The sequence below is a fragment of the Gadus chalcogrammus genome, chromosome 4 (assembly GCF_026213295.1).
Source record: "Gadus chalcogrammus isolate NIFS_2021 chromosome 4, NIFS_Gcha_1.0, whole genome shotgun sequence".
NCBI lineage: Eukaryota > Metazoa > Chordata > Actinopteri > Gadiformes > Gadidae > Gadus > Gadus chalcogrammus.
In genome coordinates this window covers 10,066,651-10,089,150 of record NC_079415.1, presented here as the reverse complement: position 1 = coordinate 10,089,150, position 22,500 = coordinate 10,066,651, and the positions used below count along the sequence as shown (strand labels likewise).

Here is a 22,500-nt window from a genome sequence, read left to right as displayed (position 1 = left end):
TGTGTGTCAGTCGGCGTACCTTACCTTTAAAGTGACCCTGTCCTCCAGGCAGGACGTAGGCGGCCTCGAAGGTGGGGTCGTGGAGCCGGCGGCGGTGGTGTCCGGGGGACGGCGTGCCTAACTCGGAGCCGTTGGTCAGAAGCCGCCGGCGAAGGCTAAGGGCCGGAAGGACCACGGGAACGCTGGCCCCGGCTGACATCTTCCCAGACGACATGGCCCAGTAAGAGCCTCCTTCCTCTCCTCCTCCACCTCCTCCTCCTCCTCCTCCTCCCAGTGTACCTACGGGGGGACTCATGCCTGTCCAGTGGGTGGACGTGGTGGTCCGTATGGGCATCCGGATGCCCGGGGACCGTCGTCCGTTGGTCATGTAGCGTGGGGGACCCGCACCGCAGGGGGACACCAGGAGGTGCCCCCCCTTGGGCCCGTTCATTGCTGTTAATATGGAGAGGGGTCCACAGGTGTACACTCTGGGTCTAAAAGCAGGGGACACCTTGTGCGGCGAGGTGTTGCCGAGGCTGGGGCGCCATGACGGTTCACTGTTGCTGGTGTTGTTGTTGTTTTTGTTGGCGCTTAGCTGTGTGTCGGTATGTCATTGGCTCCATCACGCTCCTTCTTACACCTAGGAAATACATGGATTGAAGTTTAACATAACAAATTAAAAATAAAATAAAAATACATAAAAAACATGAAATACGCTTATTAAAAGTCCTCTTGCTTTTATAAAATATAAATGGTGCCTGCAGTGTTTCTGTTGGTTAACAGTTGGTGACGCAAACAGTCACAGACAACTTTGTCTATAAGTATCAAAACAGGTCTTTATCAGCTCCCACTGTTTGTGAAAATATAATAGCCCATGTTGTGGTGCTCACCTTAACCTCAAATTTACATTTCCCATTTAAAACCAATCTATAGGTTTAATTAACCCCTAAAGCATAATCAAAAATCAGGTATCTAACCGAGAATTAAATCCCAATTGGTCTACCAATGTCAAAACATAACACGTGCATATACTTAGTTATCCCAGTGTTTGCGTTGCGATAGGAAAAGTTGTTATCCACACTATCAACTATCAAGTAGAACAATCAAACTTTAATCAAGCATATTGATGAGAATGAAAAAATAATTAAAGCGCTTTATTTTACTCACACGTTGCTCGGGACACTCGGACTAAGGCGTCGAGACATGGGTACATGTGGGATTCGTGGAAAATCAACTGTGAGTCGAAGCTGTGATTCCCTCGCTGTGCAGCCCGGTATGTCTCTCCTTCAGTGGTCTGTCCCTCCTTCAGTTGTCTGTCCCTCCTTCAGTTTTCGCCAAAGGCGTCCCACCAACTCCTCTGGTCATCGTCGTTACCAGGAAGTCCCCCCCCCCCATTCCGATTACCCCTTTGCCCTTGAATGAGCTGTTGATAATAGGAATTGCCTGCGGAGCGCAACAGCAGGCAATTTATTTTATTTTATTGTTTTCTATTTTAAATATCGGTCTATAGCCTATTGAGTGGTTATTGAGTGTGAGTATATTACCTTATTTATCCTTCCTTAACAAAGCATAGAGGTAATTTAACCCTTCCATTGATAACCTTTTGAGTTGTGGACTAGTTTTAGTTAGATGTTTATGTGTATCTGTGTGTAAAATATTTAGCTGCCTGTTTTGAGTTTACTCAGTTGAATCAGTTTGCAATGCATAAATCATTCAAACAGCACCTTAATGGTGACTGGCAAATAATTTTAACAAATTGGAACAGACTGTTTGGCATTTCATACCTTGATCTGAACTGATATTCTTACAATATTGGTGAAGCATTAAAATTGCATATTTTGATGTTACATTTCAGCAGTACTGGACTATAAATGTAAAATTGATATTCCAATCTATTCCATTTTAAATTGTCAAAATGAGCAGGGAAATTAAAGGCATTAAAGGCACGTATTTTTAGACATTTTAAAACAATTATCTAAACCTACTGTCAGTCTATATTAGGATTACAGTTACAACTGTGTTTGTAAAATTATAGTTTTTTGCATATTACATTTCTCTCTCTCTCTCTCTCTCTCTCTCTCTCTCTCTCTCTCTCTCTCTCTCTCTCTCTCTCTCTCTCTCTCTCTCTCTCTCTCTCTCTCTCTCTCTCTCTCTCTCTCTCTCTCTCTCTCTCTCTCTCTCTCTTTATTCCTACACTTGCTCTCTTAAGACCCAGCCTCCAGCTCAGACTCCATTGTTTGTCACTTTCCTCCAGACTGCTGGAGTGTTTGCTCTGAGGATCATGCTCCAGGTTGGCATGGAGACCGATGTGTTTATACTCAGGGAGGGAAGGCAGAGGGAGAGCAAAGCCTGCATGGAGGACAGACAGACAGACCGATCTGCAGGAGGCCTAGTGTACAGAATGGTCTTGGACTTAAAGAAAATCCTGCCATAATAACGTCATTGATAATTAACAGAACTGGATGATGACGATTCTGTTGATGATGATGATGATGATGATGATGATGATGATGATGATGATGATGATGACGATGATTCTGATGATGATGATGATGATGATGATGATGATGATGATGATGATGATGATGATTGATGTTAAGGTTGTAGCATAGTAGTTCTAGTAGTAGTAGTATAACTTACAACCAAATTAGTAATTTTTTAATCTTTTTTATCTTAACTTAGCTTTCCTTATTTAAAGATTCTTCAAGTTCGTGAATGTTAAACCGAACTGTGACATCTGGTGGTTAGATATGTGTATAGCTGTACACCGTTTTACACAACAAATCAGATGCATCATTTTTTTCTTCACAATATGCGATGATTAAATGTGGATATAGGCCTGAATAATAATAAGAGAAAAATGGATATTGAATATCGATGTATCTCTATAATCTGAGTCCAACTTGGGTAAACTTCCCTATTTTGCCAGTAGGGGTTACTGTTAGTACACCAGAAATCCCACTTACTGCAATCAGTCACAACAAACCAGAAATTGACCCAGACTTGGAACACCTTGACACTTTTTTTTTCTCTATGCAGAATGATGAGAGGAATTAAATACCGGAACAAAGGTTGTCAATTTCTCAGTTAGTTTATTCCAACTTATTTCCCAATCGTCTCCAATCATAAATAATCGTTATACAGTGAAGACAGTTAAGCAAAACCATCAGTTATGGTGATTAAGTAACTTATAACCACGAACTCTTGTCAAGGAGGAACACAGATATATTTTTACCAGCAGGCAATAAGGACGCTCTGTCCCTAAGCGCCACCCGCAGGCAGGGTCTGGAACTACGATTACACTGGACACAATACACATAATGCAGTCCATCCTACAGGGGTCTGACTGGTTGGAGTAGCCTGCTACTGGGGCACCACATTGATTCCAGCTCCCCACCCCCTCTCCTAGCTATGGCTCCAAGCTGGTTTCAAATGTCACCACAGTATGTCACACAGCAACAGCATAGGATGGGCACCAGCAGTGATGGTGGTTGAATGCCAACACACGCACACATGCACACGCACACACACGCCATTGATTCACCCTTCCTCCTAAATAAACAACAGAAGGATTCCAGGACATTCTGCATGCATTTAAATTCTAATGTTCTTTTTTATTTTCCATTTTTGCCTGCTTAGTTTGCATTTGTGCATCTTGTTTTTGTTTATGCTACTCTACCAAAAAGATGGGATTTTATTTGATAAACACGACTAGAGAAAAGAGAAAACCAGAGACGGAGGGAGATAGAAGGTGAGATGCAAGGGGAGGGAGAGAGGAAGGAAGGAAGGGAGAAAGTCAGGGAGGGGCTGGGAAAGCAGTGTTTATCCTCTTTAAGGACCTTTCATTTGTGGCAGAATGAATGCATATGTGTGCACTCTCTCCCCCAACACAGTAAAATAATCAGGGCTCTTTTATTGGCTTTACAGGATCCTCACGGCTGAATGCGAGCAGGGTACTTATTTTAGTGTCAAGATGAGAGATCAGCAGTGATTTCCCTCAAAGGTATATTACAATAGTCACTTAGGGTAATGAACACCTCTGTGGAATTGCCATTAATCTACTTTTGATTTGTTAACGACAGACTGGGAGTCAAACACAAGGTTAGCAGTGGGCTGAGTCAACTCTTTTTCTTTCTTTTCCGCCCTCCCCGCAGTCTTTAGCAAGGGTGTGGCGAATTAGCGATATCAATTTAATGGAATCATCCTTCATTACTGCAAGCTGCCTCTTGTCCTCCCCAAAGAGCCCCTTCCCCCCGCCCACCACTGCCAGCCCCACCACCACCACCACCACCACCACCAGCATCGCTAATAGACACTATAGTAATGCTATATGCTTAATGACTTTAATTTGTTTACATGTTTTGGCATTGTAGTCAGTCATGCATGGACGTAATGTAATCTGGTGCTCTGCTGTGGATGCACTTTCCCAAGGGGAAGTGGCGGAATCAGAATGAACAGAGACCCACTAAAAGCTAAAAACAACAAGAGAGATGTTGTCACAAAGGCCATTAAAAATAAATGCTGAGAGTTTCAGAGGATGCTGGGAAACTGGGGCTTACGTGCGACGGGCTAAACATTTTTTATAATTTAAGTCCTTCCGACTTTTGGCTTTTGATGTTTTGATAGTAAGTCACACAGATTGTTTAAGGGGAATACCATTCCAGATTATACTGTGTATAGATTTATATCGAGCTCCCACCAGAGATATTAACCAATGTTTACATGTTGAGATGGATGCAATGTTGTTATTGACCACATCTCCTAACACCAGGTGGAAGACCGATGACTAAGAGCCAAGCTTCTAAAGTCTCATCTCAAGTTCCCTCCATCCATCCTGTTTGATTCCATTAACCTTTCCATAAGGCAGGCAGATGGAGGTTATTGGACATCACATAACAAAGGCATTCATCTCTCCCCGGCACTCACCTCCCTGGCTCTCTGTTGTCTTTTTCAGCAGGATGACTGTAATAAAATATCGCTGACACCCCAGTCCTTGTGTTTAAAACTGCTGTTAGGCCACAGGCCTGTTTTTAATTTGAGCATACCTCCTGGGCTAAGCCAGCGGGGCTGTGTGCTGCAGGCTGTATCTCTCTCTCTCTCTCTCTCTCTCTCTCTCTCTCTCTCTCTCTCTCTCTCTCTCTCTCTCTCTCTCTCTCTCTCTCTCTCTCATCCCCACACCTTTTTTCCTTAGTGCAACGCTAACATACTCTACCTATTTCCCTGTGTCTTTATCCCTCTGTTCATCCCGCCGTCCCTCTATCACCCATCCAGCTACCATTCATCCATTTAGATTTAGGTTTATATTTGGGGCATTTAGCAGACGCTTTGATCCAAAGTGACTTACAATAAGAAGCCCCTACATGAATGCCTCCGTCAATCCATTCAACACCCCATCATTCAAACCACCTTTACCCCTCTATGCATCCATTCACCCTCTTCTTTACTCTTCTATCATCCATCCATCTGTTCATCACCCATTCATCTGTCCATTCATCAACAATTCATCAGTTTATCCATCAACCATTCATCAACCATTCATCCACCGATCCTGTACCCCTCTATCGATCCATCCCTCATCCTTTACCATTCCGTCCATCCATTCATCACCCGTGAATCCACCATCCTTCCACCTTCATCCCTCTATCCATCAATTCCCTCATCCTTTACCCCTCTACTCATCCCTACCTCCATCTGTCCAGCAATCCATCCATCCATCACCCATTCATCCATCATCCGTAAACCCTTTACCGCTCTGCGCCTCCACACCGTCCACCCCGTCCACCCGCGGGAGGACGTGTGGCCGCACGCCCGACAGCCTTCACTATGTGACTGCTGTCGCGGTCGTCATGGGTGATCGGAGGGCTGTCTCAAATGGTGAGCACACCGGCGTCTCTGTCGTTAGACCCCTGCCTCGAGCAAGCCTCCTGGTCAGCCCCACCACTCCCCCCACCACCGACACCACCACCAGCCCCACCACCCACACTCAATCTTCATTAAATAGGTGGGTCATGGAACAGATGGTGATTAACAGGACGTCCCCCCCCCCCTCTTCCATGTTCGCTGCAGGAGACAGTCCATCTAGAGGGCACCCATCGCCCCCTGTGGCGACACGTCACAGTCAGCAACTTACACATCGCACCCGGGGACGATGAAGAGGGTCCCCTCTGAGGGCACCTGCTAATGGTGACTCCCAGGTCCTCGTAAATCTCCCTTCAGCCCCACTCTCTGAACATTAGGAGGAGAAGGAGGGGGAGGGGGGAGGAGGGAGGGAGGAGGAGGGGAGGAGGAGGAGGAGGACGGGGGGAGGTGGGAGGGAGGATGAGGAGGAGGAGTAGGAGGGAGGAGAGGAGGAGGCGGAGGGAGGAGGGGAGAGGTGGAAAAGGAGGAGGAGGAGGAGGAGGAGGGGGAGAAGGAGGGGGGAGGAGGTTGGACGGGAGAGGAAGAGGAGGGGAGGAAGAGGGGGGATGGAGAAGGATGGGAGAGGAGGAGGAGGGGGGAGGAGGAGAAGGGGGGAGGAGGACGAGGGGGAGGAGGAGAGGAGAGGGGGGAGGGGGAGAAGAGGAGAGGAGGAGGACGGGAGAAGGGGAGGAGGAGGGAGGATAGGGAGGAGGAGGAGGAGGTGAGGAGGAGAAGGGGAAGGAGGAGGAGGAGGAGGAGGTATAGGATGAGGATGAGGATGAGGAGGGTGAGGAGGTCCCTTGGGGCAAAACAACTTCCACAAACTTTGACTGATATTAAATCCTATGACCTAGTTTACTAGCACACATTCATACGCAGCAGAGTGGCAAGTATAAATCATGATGAAATAGGCTTTCGATGACTGACTCGCTACACAGTAATTCACTGATTTGTCTTCTGAATTCCCACAGGTGTCATGTTCTCGCCGAAATGCTTCACGGGCCAACCACAAAGTCGATTGCATCCCATAAAACAGATAGGATTTAATTACTGCATAAACAGCTTCTACTGAAAAACTTGCCATCCCACTTTTTTGGCAGAAGATTGAGAATATGTGCGCAATATGTGCGGCTTCAATAGGGAGGCCTGAAAACATGCTGCTGTTATCTTTACTGTGAGAGTGTCAGTCATCACGCTAAATCAACAGCAAAGCACCACAGCTAGCACGTCGTAGCTTGGACCAAGCTGTTGGGGGGGGGGGGGGGTTGGGGGGGTGAGGGGGCGCCATACAGCACATCACAAGCGACCCAGAGGCATGGAGTTCAGAGATTTGATTATGAAGCTGTCAGTGGTGATTTGTAAAGTTCTATTTCTTAGACAGAGAGAGAGAGAGAGAGAGAGAGAGAGAGAGAGAGAGAGAGAGAGAGAGAGAGAGAGAGAGAGAGAGAGAGAGAGAGAGAGAGAGAGAGAGAGAGAGAGAGAGAGAGAGAGAGAGAGAGACAGAGCGAGGCGAGGGGTGGTGGGAGAGAGAAGGAGAGAGGGTAGAGAGAGGGGGAGAGAACGGAAAGGGGGGTGTTGCACTGTGTTCGAGACATATAGGGAATTGGCTAGTGTCAATGTTTTCTGTACTTCTACTCAGACAGCCTCATCACGAGGGATCTCCGTCGCCATGGATCCCAATTAGCGCGGTAATGACTCCCTGGTGGAGAGCAAGGAGGAGGAAGGGGGAGGGGGGGAGGGAGGGGGAGGGGGGGTTCAGACACTGCGAACTATGATCCGTCTTCATCATATTCATTATCTGCCCGCAGATACAGGTGTGCTGGTGTCTTCTGCAGCACACCATTAGTGACTAACTGACAGCACCACGCCGGTGCCTTAGACTCACACACACATCAGCGTGTGCACACACACACACACACACACAAAGACACACACACACACACACACACACACACACACACACACACACACACACACACACACACACACACACACACACACACACACACAGACACACACACACACACGCGCACACACAAAGACAAAAAGACAAACCACGCACACAACATACAAACACGCCTCACACACTCACACACACACACAAAGACAAAAACACAATATGCACACAGAACACACATACTATACACATCACACCATACCCACACCACACACACATACACACACACACACACACCACACTGCATACACACTACACACACACACACACACACACACACACATACACCACACGCACAAACCCACAGACACCACAGATACACCACACGCACACACACACACACACACACACACACACACACACACACACACACACACACACACACACACACACACACACACACACACACACACACACACACACACACACACTAGACAAACACACATACACACACAGCACACACAAACTAGTTCTCACTCCTAGTGGGGTAAAAGAAAATAGGACGGGGAGTGTTGTAACTCTGTCATCTTGTTACAATGCTAATTACGGTGCATACTGAGACCGCAAGTTATCATTCAGTGCAGCCTATTAGGAAAGAAGGAGGATTTTTTGAGTCGAGGTTGCTGGGACAGAATGGTGGTGGGCGCATATAAGGGGGTCAAAGGTTGTTCAACAGCACGTGGTCTGTTGTCCTCACGCTGTCTCCCTAACAAGCAATCCCGGTGTGATAAATAGTGTACTGGATTAGTAGAGTGATGGATAACTGGGGGTCTCAGTGGGCTGCTTTGACGCGATGAGCAAACAGGCAGACACCAGTGAGCAGTGGTGATGCTGATGCACCCCTATCTATCAGTTATATATCTATACGCACACACACACACACACACACACACACACACACACACACACACACACACACACACACACACACACACACACACACACACACACACACACACACACACACACACACACACACACACACACACACACACACACACACACACACACACACACACACACACACACACATAATGTGCCCACACACGAACATGGGCACACAAACTGAATTGCACACACATGCATGTACACAAAGACAGATACCACACATACACAAACAACCACACACACACACACACACACACACACACACACACACACACACACACACACACACACACACACACACACACACACAGACAGATTGCATATGCACTCAAAAAAACCCACATACACCCACACACACACACACACACACAGACACATGCAGTCGTGTACAGTTGCAGCAGAGCAACGTGAGTTACCCTGTGTTGTTGGCCAGTGAAACACAAACAGATCACCTCATTAGGTCGTCTTCTAATGGCTTACTGTAACAAGCACACACCCTGTTCCTGTAAAAAGCTCCGGCGACTCTCGTTTTTTCTCATCATATTTTGTAATTCTGATCGTTGTCGTATCCTCCGGCCGCAGAATCGGGGTCATTCCATTCGGGAAAGTTGGGATTAACATATAAATTGAACAAGCTGTGTATCACGAACACACTGCTTTAAACTTCTGTTTGTGTTCACTATTAAGGTACACCTATCGTATCTATCATGGACACCTCCCTACTAGCATTTAATTCCCCTCCCTTCATATTGCTTTATGTTTCATTACGTTTTTGGTGTTATTTATTAAAATGCGTTTAGCTAATAACGCCCACTTGTCCAACCCCCCCACAAAGCAGCTATTAAAATGTGTTCAGGTCAGCGATGCGTCCTAAGGTAAAAAGGGAGTAATGTATAAAAAAAAAAACACAGGCAGAGTGGAATATGAAAAGCAATCCTATTTTCTGTATCAGTAAGCAGCTCTGCGTTAGCTGGGGGTCTTTGTGTCTCTGGGCTCTTGCTCGAGGAGGAATGTCTTTAAAGCGCCCCCCTGAGGGCACACCTAGTTAATTCACTTTCATGCCGTTAAGGGTGATTCAACTTGTTATGTATTTTTACTCATCCTATCCGCCAATTCTTTGCAATAGTGCCATGGAGGTTTTTTTGATGGGGCATTAGCCTGTCAGTATGTTGATGTTATAGCCCCTCATCAACATGATGAGTAATTAACGGATATATGCAGATGGATGCAAAACACTTTTAGTACTTATTCTGACTCTAACTAAGCACTTTGTGTTGCAGTTTTGCAAGGAAGGGGCTTTATCAATAAATTTTGATTGATTGTTTCACTCACTCACTCGTTAAAATGCTTGTCAACAAGGCCAACACAGGGTCTTTATTAAAATTCAGAATTTAATAACGTTTGTGATTATAAGATCCATAAAAAGTTCACAAGCTCTTTGTTAATTAGACAGAGTAAGTAGGGTAGTTAGTTAGTAAGTATAGCCCTGTACTTATAACAAGGGCTAAATGTACACCTCTGCTGTAAAGTTATACTGGCAATGCAATGTTAAGATACATAATTAGGTGGGTGTGTGAGTTTATACTGTATGAGAAATAAATTAACTGAAACCATTGGAGACGAAATCTAAAGTTCATTTTATTCTATCGTCCCTTTGTCACAAAACAAGTCTAACTTCAGATTGTAACTTTATATGACAAGGCCGCTGATACATTGAAAAGTCAAACACTTATTTGATACATCGCTCAACAGTAAACTGTGAATTATGTGCATGTATTGTTGCCGCCCTTCCTTGAGCTCATCTTAACGTAACACAAGCAATACGCATCATTACGTAAGCATTGCACCTTGAAGTACACCCCAATGAACAGATGCCTTCACTTTGAAGGGGGTTATCTAGTCATGACTATTATAAATGCCCCCCTCCTCTTAGCCATGGAATGTCCTGACCTCAGGTTTCAACACAGAGTGGGACTCCACACTCATGACACACACAGGCTCCTGTCTGCAGCGCCTCGCCGTTTGATCTCGGCTCTGTAATCCCGGTGTGTCCCGGGAGCTCGTGGGTGCCACTGCGAAGCAGAGCCCCCGCGATACGGACGAGGTGCTGACAGACTCTTCCGGAGAAGGAGGACGTCTCTCCACACTCCATCCATCATGTAGCCTACACAGGGAGAGAGAAAGGAGATTCGAGACTAGACTCTTTTTTGGAGGGAATCATTAGGAGAAGAAGCACCGCTAGATTACCATGCGTGTGGGTGTGCGTGTGTGTGTGGTTGTGTGTGTGTGTGTGTGTGTTTGTGTGTGTGTGTGTGTGTGTGTGTGTGTGTGTGTCCGCGTGCGTGTGTGCGTGCGTGCGTGTGTGCGTGCGTGTGTGTGTGTGTGTGTGTGTGTGTGTGCGTGTGTGTGTGTAAAAAGCCCGGGTTGTGTGGTTGATATCAATAAAACAGAAATCTGCTTCCAGATCCGTTCAAATTCCGGCAAGTGTTTAAAAACCAATCGGATGATGGACGGAAACCACAAAAGTGTCATTAGGATTTTCTCCGGTGAAGCCCCATAATGCATTGTTGCTGCTGGTGGGCCCACGGGGAAGGTTACAGCCTGCTGATTTAATGGCCCTCGTATATCCCGGGCTATAAATCCTACCAACCACACCAGCTAGTCTTGCTTTTTTTATATATATACGGACGAAATTAATAAGCAAAAACAAATGGCAAATAAATAATCCAATGGACGCGCTGGAGTTTGATGCACGTTGATTAATTGTTGTCCCTAACACACACGCATTGACATACACGCACACGCGCACACCACACACGTGTCCGACCTTAACACACGTGTGTGCGCACGCACACGTCGCGCTGTTGCAGAAGTGGCGGGCGGAGCTGTTGTTGGCGGTCGCGTGGCTAGAAGTAATAGATCCGTTTAGCGTTAATCAATGTCACTCGGGGGCTCATTGAGCAATGCACCCGCCATGGTCGGCGTCCGACTGTTGTATTGGCCAAGCCTTTTAATCTAATTGGACATTAAACTCCTGTCATTATTCCTCCAGCTCCCAGACTTATTTACGGCCATTCTGCTTGCTTGTCTTTACCTTTTCATTACAGCACACCAGTCGAGATCAGCACACTCATTAAAGGGAATGAATCAAAGGCGAAGGGGGTGGCCCTGGTGTGTGGCTGAAAAAGTGTAATTTAATAAGTGTGTGTGTATGTCGGAGCTGCACTGCTCAGCACATCCATCAAGGTGTTGTTTACGGTCTGTAATGTGTTTGGTAAGGTGCGGGCACTTAGATAATAAAGCTCTTATGCAGAGGCGGGACATAACTGCTGCATTTCAATACGCAACCCTGCATGGGGAATTATGTTATGCCAAAGGCGTTTCCAGCCAAGGTGGTCGTCATAAGAAAACAAAATACATTGACCTGGACTTGATGTTGCTGGGTTTTGTATACTCTTTAAGGCACGGGCACTACTTTCCCTAACTTTCCCTGCCTACCTGAAACTATATGCAGCGATGTTCGAACCGGAAACCCCCTGTGGTTGGGATACACGCATTCCATCCGCTAAGCCAACTGCGGAGAGATTAATTAGAAGATGAGTTTGTGGTTATCATTAATTTATCCATGAATCTGTGTGATGCATCTATGAACGCTTCAAGCTGTTTATTCAAGGGTTAGGCCCACGGGTGAGGAGGATGTAGTGGGTGGAGGAGGTGGTGGGTGAGCTGGAGGTAGTTGGTGGGTGAGGCGGTGGGTGAGGTGGAGGTAGTGGGTTAGTGAGGTGGAGGTAGTGGGTGAGGGAGGTGGAGTTAGGGGGCTATTGAGGTGGAGGTAGTGGGTTAGTGAGGTGGAGGTAGTGGGTGAGGGAGGTGGAGGTAGTGGGTTATTGAGGTGGAGGTAGTGGGTTAGTGAGGTGGAGGTAGTGGGTGAGGGAGGTGGAGTTAGTGGCTGAGGTGGAGTTAGTGTGTGAGGTGGAGGTAGTGGGTTAGTGAGGTGGAGGTAGTGGGTTAGTGAGGTGGAGGTAGTGTGTGAGGTGGAGGTAGTGGGTTAGTGAGGTGGAGGTAGTGGGTTAGTGAGGTGGAGGTAGTGTGTGAGGTAAAGGTAGTGGGTTAGTGAGGTGGAGGTAGTTGGTGGGTGAGGTGGAGGTAGTGCTAGGTGGAGGTAGTGGGTTATTGAGGTGGAGGTAGTGGGGGGGGCAAGGTGGAGGTAGTGGGTGAGGTGGAGGTAGTGGGTGGGTGAAGGAAGTAGCAGGTGTAGGGTCCTCCAGGCTGTGTGCAGAGAGAGAGAGAGAGAGAGAGAGAGAGAGAGAGAGAGAGAGAGAGAGAGAGAGAGAGAGAGAGAGAGAGAGAGAGAGAGAGAGAGAGAGAGAGAGAGAGAGAGAGAGAGAGAGAGAGAGCACCCTTCATGGGTGTTTAAGCAAGCACTTTAAATGGAAATGTTCCTGACTAGTTAAGATACGTAATCATTTGGTTTTAGAATTCAGCTCACCACTCTTTTTGTCTCTCTCTCTCTCTCTCTCTCTCTCTCTCTCTCTCTCTCTCTCTCTCTCTCTCTCTCTCTCTCTCTCTCTCTCTCTCTCTCTCTCTCTCTCTCTCTCTCTCTCTCTTTCTCTCTCTCTCTCCCAAACACACACACACACACACACACACACACACACACACACACACACACACACACACACACACACACACACACACACACACACACACACACACTGACACACACACACACACACACACGCACACACACTGACGTCATTGTCTGCGTTGTAACTTTTTAACTCATTGTCCTAAACTACATTTAACTGGACGTTTTCATTGGGAAACTTCTGTTACGAGAGCAGATGTACACCACTTACTCCTTACTTTGGAGAATCACCAGGGTCAGCAGAAACAACGTATTCTTAAATGATATCATTACTCAAGAAAAGAAAGGTAAAAACCCAAATTCGGTTTCTTTATCTTTTTACATATTTTATTATGCATGTTTTATATGTTACCATAACCGAGCACCAATCTCAAGTTACCTTCCCTTCCTGTTTAAACCCACACCTGAATCTCCTTGTCCTTTGTTGCCTCTCGACAGGCCTGTGTGCGCCTGTTTCATTAGCCTAATTCATCCTGGCTGGGACACTTCACTGCTTTCCAACTCATCTGTCCCCTTCACACTCCTCACTCAGGTTGGAGTTCAGGGCCAAACCCACTCCCTCCCCGTCTCCCAACAAGTGGGGGCTGATCACAAAGGGGTTGCGGCCATTTGTTTTGTACTTATTACATTATTTAACGGGACAAGCCTGGTGGTTAGGCGACAGGACGAGCAGAAAGGGGAGACAAACGCACGGCCAGCTAAATGACATCAGAGGGGTTTCGATAAAGCGACAACAGCTGGCCTCCTCCGTCTCCACACTTTATGAATCAGTTAGAAGCAACAGTGGAGAATGGGCCCCTTCTGCTCTGAATCCGGTGGCTGTTTCTTCTTTTCTTTTACATTTCCTTGTCCCCTTTTACCGGGAGTGGTGAGTGATGAGTGGTGTTCATGAGAGACAGAAGGAGAGAGAGAGAGAGAGAGAGAGAGAGAGAGAGAGAGAGAGAGAGAGAGAGAGAGAGAGAGAGAGAGAGAGAGAGAGAGAGAGAGAGAGAGAGGAGAGAGAGAGAGAGAGAGAGAGAGAGAGAGAGAGAGAGAGAGAGAGAGAGAGAGAGAGAGAGAGAGAGAGAGGTAGAGGGAGAGAGAGAGAGAGAGAGAGAGAGAGAGAGAGAGAGAGAGAGAGAGAGAGAGAGAGAGAGAGAGAGAGCGAGCTGCTAGTTCCTTTGTTCTCTCTCGCCCCGCGATGGCCCGTCATTTAGACACGGACTGCCGGCAGCAGTCTGTTCCACATTAACTGCATGAGAGGTCAAACCAGTTTGATCATTAGCTTTCACAAGGAGCTCAATATCTCTCTGCCGCCTCCTCCGTCTTCTCCTCCTACGCCTCCTCCTCTCTGCGTTCGATTTATCATCCATTTTCAAAGTGCTTATGGTGTATTTCTGTGTGTCGTTTTCTCTCCTCATCGCCACCATCAACACATATGGTTGATAAAAGTGGATAAAAAATATGAAATCTACTGCTGCGTTCAGTAATTATTAAACGCGTATTTTCATTGATGATGATGATTTTGACTATGAGGCTTATGATGATGATGATGATGATGATGAGGATGATGAGGATGATCAGATGATGGAGAAGGTTCTATTATGATATTAATATTATTGTTGTCGTAATTACTCGCAGTACAGTACCATGAGCCTTAAGTTTCCACAGAGAGACCTCCAGCGTCTCTCTGTGTGCAGCTCACACATTTCCAGTGGAAATGAATCCCATTATTAAACACGCCACACTTCAGAAATTTCAATTACTATAGGCAGCCCGAGAAGGAGAGCTAACACACGCCTTTTCCCTAATGCATGAATATTGTATCAGGAGGACCCGCCGAGTAATCATGGTTCAAACCCCCCGCCTCGAAAAAAGAACAAAGTCACATTTTTCAACCGTCCAATTAAATCCGCACGACGAGCGTCCAGCCAGATGGCTAGCCCAGACAACAGGTCTGCTTCTGGAATCTTTTTATGCACGAAGAACTGAGACGGTGAACAGTGGTCAGGTCGTACGACAGCTGAAAGACCCCAGAAAGAACCCAGCAAGAAGGCCTGGTCTGGCTGTCGGGCTGTCTGACTGTCTGGCTGTCTGGCTGGCTGGCTGGCTGGCTTACTGGCATCGTTTCATAGAGCAGAGGGGTGTGGGGCTCAGCATGGGATGGCAAAAAAATGGATACCGCTGACGTATACATGCTGGCCGACGCGATGCTGTTTGGTTTTTTGAACATCAAGACACTTTTTCTAATCATTGCTAAACGCGCATGCAATTCATCTAGAGAACTGAAAAAAAAACGGAAACGTCTGGGAAAATAAACGATGGAGGAGTTTCCCCCCCCCCCCCGAATGCTTTTTTTTTGGGGGGGGGGGGGGGGAAAGCATACGCACACACCAGGGAACGAGGCAATGTGTTTTTTTCCGACCCCGTAGAGGACAAACACTTACCGCTGTTAATTTCCTCGCTTGCCATTTCTCCATGTTTTGCGGACTGGAGCACTATTTCCAGTTGGGTAAAACGTCCCCTGCTGCCACCGAGCCGAGAGCCTGAGAGGCAAAAAAAGGTCAAAGCAATTTATATTTGACACGTGGAGTTTGATCGTTTTGTCATCGCCTCAGGCCCCCGAAACCTGCCACACTTTCTCCCTCTCTCTCTCTCTCTCTCTCTCTCTCCCTTTCTCTCTCTCTCTCTCTCTCTCTCTCTCTCTCTCTCTCTCTCTCTCTCTCCTTCACACCAACACACACACAAACACACCCACACATTCACACACGCACGCATGAACACACACGCACACATTCACACACAGATCTGAAGGGGTCCATCTACATAATATGCCGGCACGATAAGAAAATATATATAATTTTTGTGTTATGTGAAACAGCCAACTTGGCAAATGGGTTAAAAAATGGGCGGCATGATATTACCTGGGGAAGAAACATTCTGACATTGGACATGGAAACCGCTGGGTGGAGGTGTGGGTGTTGGGTGTGGGTGAGGGTGTGGGTGTGGTTGATGGTGTGGGTGAGGGTGAGGGTGTGGTTGATGGTGTGGGTGTAGTTGATGGTGTGGGTGTGGTTGATGGTGTGGGTGTGGTTGAGTGTGAGGGTGAGGGTGTGAGTGAGGGTGTAGATGGGTGGCTGATGGTGAGGTTGATCTTGATCGGTCATGCATAATAATGGAGAGAGGTCGGGTGTGGTCTCATCGTGTGGTTAGTTATGGTACACATCTACTTCAGTAATGGGAGAGAGAGAGAGAGAAAAGACAGAGAGAAAGACAGAGGAAGAAGGAGATGGGGAGGGAGAGAGAGAGAGAGAGAGAGAGAGAGAGAGAGAGAGAGAGAGAGAGAGAGAGAGAGAGAGAGAGAGAGAGAGCGAGAGTGCGAGAGAGAGAGAGAGAGAGAGAGAGAGAGAGAGAGAGAGAGAGAGAGAGAGAGAGAGAGAGAGAGAGAGAGAGAGTCTGGTTTACAGCCTCCACGGCGATGGTAGTCATGACGATCCGCACCAGGATGATTTATGGGTGGGCTCTCTCCAAGGCAGGGTACCGCGGTGACCTTGCTGTTGGATATCAGAGGAAGATATCAGCGGACAGGGATCTCGCTCTCGGATGCCCCCCCTCCGGACCCCTCCCCAGGCATCCCTGTCTGTGGCCTGTCTGCCTGTCGTGAGATGTTTGCACTCTGCTTGTACTGTTGCAGGGTCATGGGTGCGATTGCATGTGTGAGATTGTGCTTGTTTGTGTGTGTGTTTGTTTGCATGTGTGCTTGTGTGTGTGTGTGTGTGTGTGTGTGTGTGTGTGTGTGTGTGTGTGTGTGTGTGTGCGTGTGTGTGTGTGTGTGTGTGTGTGTGTGTGTGCGTGTGCTTGTGTGAGTGGGTGTGTGCGCATCAGTGAACTTTTTGTTTATCGCCATTTAATTTATATTTCTTATTGAATATCTGATATCTGAGATTCGTGTCTGGGATTAATGAAACACATCTTATATTTTATACATTTCTGGTTGTGCTGTGCATGAGCTTGGACTAGGAATGACATTGAGCTACGCTAGAAATAGCGAGAAATAGCAGTCTGTTTGTGCCTGCCCAGCATGTGTTTATATAGGTGCATGAAGCAGATGGCTGCACGTTTGTTTGTATGTCTATGCGTGTGTGTGTGTGTGTGTGTGTGTGTGTGTGTGTGTGTGTGTTTATGTGTAGGTGTGTGTGTGTCTGTTTATGTGTATGTGTGTCTTATTATACAGATTGCATGCATGTTTCACATCTCTTTGCTTGTGTGTGTGTGTGTGTGTGTGTGTGTGTGTGTGTGTGTGTGTGTGTGTGTGTGTGTGTGTACGCGGGCACTGTGGGTGCGTTTGACATTGCAAGTGTGAGAACGAGTCAGTATTCCATGACAATTATGGATGAGGTGCTCAGAATAGCCCGCACGGTGGAGAAGTATCGCGGCTCAGGAAGATGAAGCTGGATTTTCTCATGAAATGAGGGATAATCTGCGGTCATAATCACATCCAGGGCGCACTGGTGATGAATGGACTGTGATGGCGTCGTCGGTTATCTATCAAGGCATTCGTTATTTCTCTCATATCCTGACAACCAAGGTTTGTGCGAGCTGGTCCTAATGAAACCCTGGTAGCACTAACTCAGACTGATGGCTAGAGGAACAATGACTCACTTGTGCTAACTGGGTATTAGTGTCTGTTGTGATGCAGTGATGTTCAAAGGCGTCCTTCCATTGGCTTTAATGAAGGTATTCAAGGGGGGCAGGGTTTAGCTAGAGCCTATGGAAAGCAGGCGATGGCATCCACGTCGTTCTATTGTTAATTCGCTTGTCTCGACAAGCACATTGGAAATAATGCTTTTTTTAAATTAATTTGATTCAATGTTGATAATGTCATCTCGATATAATGGCAAAACAATTTATCCTCTAAAATGTATATGTTTTAGTTTCAAGCTATGGAAGGATTTATTACACTCAAATACAATGACTGGTGTCTTGGATGTCCTGATATTTAGCTGTTATTGGCTGTTCTTTAAACGTTCCTCACTTTATTTCTATAAACCTTGAGGATCTTATTTACTACAGACACAACAAAGACAAAGAAAGGAAGAAACAGTTTCATCATTAAAGTCTCAAGTGAAGAATCATGAAGTAATGTATGAGCCGTGACCTCTCTGGCCCTCCAGAAAATTGGAGGATCTGACCTTTATGAACAGCCAGCTGGAGACGTCACTGGCAACACTGCTGGTATCTTCCTGCCCAGCCATGCTGCTGTGTGTTAGTGTGTGAGTGTGTGTACGTGTGTGTGCATTTTGACATGTTTCTATGTGTGCGGGGCTGTTTGTGCATGCATTCATTTGGCTCAGGGTAAGGCTGTGTGTGTGTGTGTGTGTGTGTGTGTGTCCATGAGTGTATTTGTGTGCGATAGCGTGCGTGTGTATGTGTGTGTGATTGTGTGTGTGTGTGTTTGTGTGGGTATGGGTGTACGTTTTTGTAAGGTTGTAGACTGGCTGATGTGTGTGTGTGTGTGTGTGTGTGTGGATTGTGTCTGTGTGTGTGTGTCTGTGTGTGTCTGTGTGTGTGTGTGTAAGCTATTGGTCTGGCTTGTGTGTGTGTCTGTGTGTGTCTGTGCGTGTGCGTGTGCGTGTGCGTGTGTGTGTGTGTGTGTGTGTGTGTGTGTGTGTGTGTCTGTGGGTGTGTGTGTGTGCGTGTGTAAGGTTGTAGTCCTGCTGGTTTGGGGACATGGAGAACCTGCTGTGACCCATGTGGCTCCAGATGTTAGGTGTTGCACCTCCGACTAGCCTTCCGCACACACACACACACACACACACACACACACACACACACACACACACACGCACGCACGCACGCATACACACACACACACACACACACACACACACACACACACACACACACACACACACACACACACACACACACACACACACACACACACACACACACGCACACACACACACACACACACACACACACACACACACACACACACACACACACACACACACACACACACACACACACACACACACACACACACACAATCACATGGTAATGACTTTGTAGAATGGTGGCTAATGCTGCGAGGTCCTGAGGATAAATAGAATGAGGAGGTGAGTCTGAATGTAATCAGAACCCTCTCCATCTGTGGTGAAGAAAGATTTGGTTGAACAGCATAAATATGTTATTACCAATGCGGAAAAAATGTCATTAGAAATAGTCATTATTCAAGAAAAATGAAATGATATTCGTATATATAGCCTCCATTATGTTATGCGATCCTTCAGCATTTCATTGGACAGTGCAAAGTAGTGAAATTGCACATTAAGAGATCATTTCACATGCTGCTGACTCCTCCAGTCTTGATTAATAGTATTACATACGTTTTTTATTACCATCAAAAATAGCATTCGGTCGTTATAAATGGACTGGATCCATGTGTTTTTATTAACGCTTTGTCCCACGAAATAAAGAAAGTATATGTATCGTTAAATACAATCAAATAGTACAGGTAGCAATGCGTATGTGTACCAAGTTGCAGGCAACACTTTCCCATCCTTCAGCCAAACTAGCTCGTGATGTCCAGGAGATGTCACAGAGCCGTGATCGAGAGCCAACAGGTCCAAATGCAGAGGCTGATCCCCGGGTCACCGGAAAAAGAACAAGAACGTAATCTCATCAGGTGACATTTAATGCACATTTGGCTGATGAATTAAAACTGAAAAAAAAAAAAATGAAAAAAATGAATTGCTCACTTTAACAAAGGGCGGTGTGTTTACCGTCTCGCTCCAGCGCGGTGATCAGAGCTCCGAGGGGAACGACACCCAGCCTGCCACTGCTGGTGGACGGTGACTTCTGTTTACGCTGCCCTCTCGGCTACCATGGCGACAGCGCTCCTGCCACTCATCTGATCGGATCTGGTCTGCCCTGTTTGAATTAAACAGCCAAACCAGAACACGCTCATCCACTTTCATTCATTTTCCTGCACCGGTTTCTCTCACAGGAAATCATTTGTCAATTTTAGAGGCAGCGCTCCTCGTCTTCATCTTCCTGCTTCCTGCGTTGTACACGCCACACCATCAAGGGCTTCTCCATCCATCCACCGCGCCTCAGATACACTCATGACAATAACGCAGCGAGCGGACACGAGAAGCCATCAAACAAATCCGCATTTTTATCTCTGCCCACCGTCACACACAGTGCACACCACCGGCCTCTGGTGCAGCCGTGCTGCTGGTCGCAGTGGGGTGTGTGAGGTCCTTCTGTCAGACGGTTGCACTACGGGTGGGGGGGGGTTGGGTGGATGAGGGGTGGGCCGTGGGGGTCTGGGGTGGGTCATGGGGAGTATAATAACAGCACTAGGCAATCTGCCTCGATCAGTGTCTGAGTCGCATGGCTGGGCTCAGCCTCCCCGCCACTAATCTGGGCCTTGGCAGCTCCCAGACTCAGAGCCAGGGCCGCCTCGCCGTGTCCACATAATTACCGGCACAAACAAGTCGTATCTTCTGTGTGACCGGGTATTCATGAGATTCAATTGTCCATGATCACCAAACAACGGTGGTGATTGTGGACATTACTGTTTAATCGAACACTAATTGGACTGTAATTTCCCGGTGTGTGTGTGTGTGTGTGTGTGTGCGTGTGTCCGGGGTGTGTGTGTGTGTGTGTGTGTGCGTGTGTGTGTGTGTGTGTGTGTGGGTGGTTGTTTGTTGTTGTATTGACTTCAATCCAAACGGTAACAGAGGGTCAAGTGCAGAATGTATTGGACAGTTTAGTGTCCTGTGCGTGTGTGTGTGTGTGTGTGTGTGTGTGTGTGTGTGTGTGTGTGTGTGTGTGTGTGTGTGTGTGTGTGTGTGTGTGTGTGTGTGTGTGTGTATGTGTGTGTGTGTGTGTGTGGTGTATGTGTGTGTGTATGTGTGTGTGTGTGTGTGTGTGAGGGAGTGAGAAAAAGAGATAGAGATAGAGAAGGTGAGTGAATGTGTGCGTATGTGTGTGTGTGAGCGAGAGAAAGTGGTAGAGCGAGAGAGAAAGTGAGTGGGTGTATGTGTCTGGATGAGAGAAAAAAGAAAAGACAGAGACAGACAGAGCGACAGCTAGCCAGAGAGATAGCGCCAATGCCCATGTGAGCATAACCTTGCCCAAGTGCGTAGCTTGTGATGGATCGCGCACACGCGCGCTCGTGCGCGTGCGCGTGCGCGCTCGTGCGCGTGCGCGTGCGCGCGCGTGTGTGTGGGTGTGGGTGTGTTTGTCAGCGCAGTGAGAGACCACCAACTGTCCAGGGACTTCTGTACCAGTCTAGCGGCTCGCCTGTCTCATATAATCCAGACACATTCATTATCACACTGTTCACCGTCGCGTCCTCCACCCCATCGACGCCTCCTCCCACCGCCTTGCAAATCATCCACCCTGCCCTCTCTCTCAGACACAGACACTCTGTTTTGAGTCCTTCTGCATTTGCATTGAATCATAGCGAAGGCTTTTTCCCTCCAAAGTGACCGGCGCTGAATTCAGACACAGGGTCCTGGTACTCCCGGGGTGGGACAGTGGACTCTGCAGCGGTGTTCCCCTCCCAGCCTAAAGGCACTGGGTTCGATCCCTGACGTCCACGATGCTAAACCTGTACCCATCCTGGAGTGAGACGCCTGAACCCACCACCTGCTCCTTCAAGGCACCGTGTTTCAATCGGCTTTGGTTTGAAGGGACTCCTCAATGACTAGACGTCATTGGTGCAGGTAAGGGGTTATCTTGCTCAAGGCTCGCGGCCACTGAGGACTGAACACCGCGGACCCGGGCGAGTGGAAGTCAAATAGCCAGTGGGACTATCCTGGCCCACATCCCTCAGATAGCTCCCAGTCTTTATATAATGGAGCAGCTGATCTGCGTGGCCATTCGTCAGACCCCCGTCTCTCTACCGTGCAGGCCCCCGGCCCCCCCCGGGCTCACAGACCGTGAACCCAATTAAATTCAGACGATTTGCGTGGGAATTTATGGAGTCCAATGCCGTGTTGCCAACGGCATCAGCCTGGGGGAGCGGGGGGCTTTCTCCAGTCGTGCAGTCGGGGGGGGGGGGTCTCGTTCCTTCGCAGAGCTCACGGTGGTCGTTTGAGTTCATGGTTTTGTTTGATTCATTGCCCCCCCCCCA

At 47.4% G+C, this 22,500-nt stretch overlaps 2 protein-coding genes across 2 annotated transcripts in view; both read right to left on the bottom strand.

Annotated features, from left to right (window-relative positions):
- glis3 (GLIS family zinc finger 3) overlaps positions 1-219 on the bottom strand; it is a 19,706-nt gene extending 19,487 nt beyond the window's left edge. Inside the window, exon 1 of the mRNA XM_056587775.1 lies at positions 25-219. Coding sequence (XP_056443750.1) covers positions 25-214 — 190 coding nt within the window. The 5' untranslated portion in view covers positions 215-219. The remainder of the gene's footprint in view (positions 1-24) is intronic.
- A 5,838-nt stretch (positions 220-6,057) lies between these two features.
- bmpr1bb (bone morphogenetic protein receptor, type IBb) overlaps positions 6,058-22,500 on the bottom strand; it is a 34,493-nt gene continuing 18,050 nt past the window's right edge. Inside the window, exon 12 of the mRNA XM_056587774.1 lies at positions 6,058-6,078. Within this exon, the coding sequence (XP_056443749.1) occupies positions 6,058-6,078 (21 nt within the window). The remainder of the gene's footprint in view (positions 6,079-22,500) is intronic.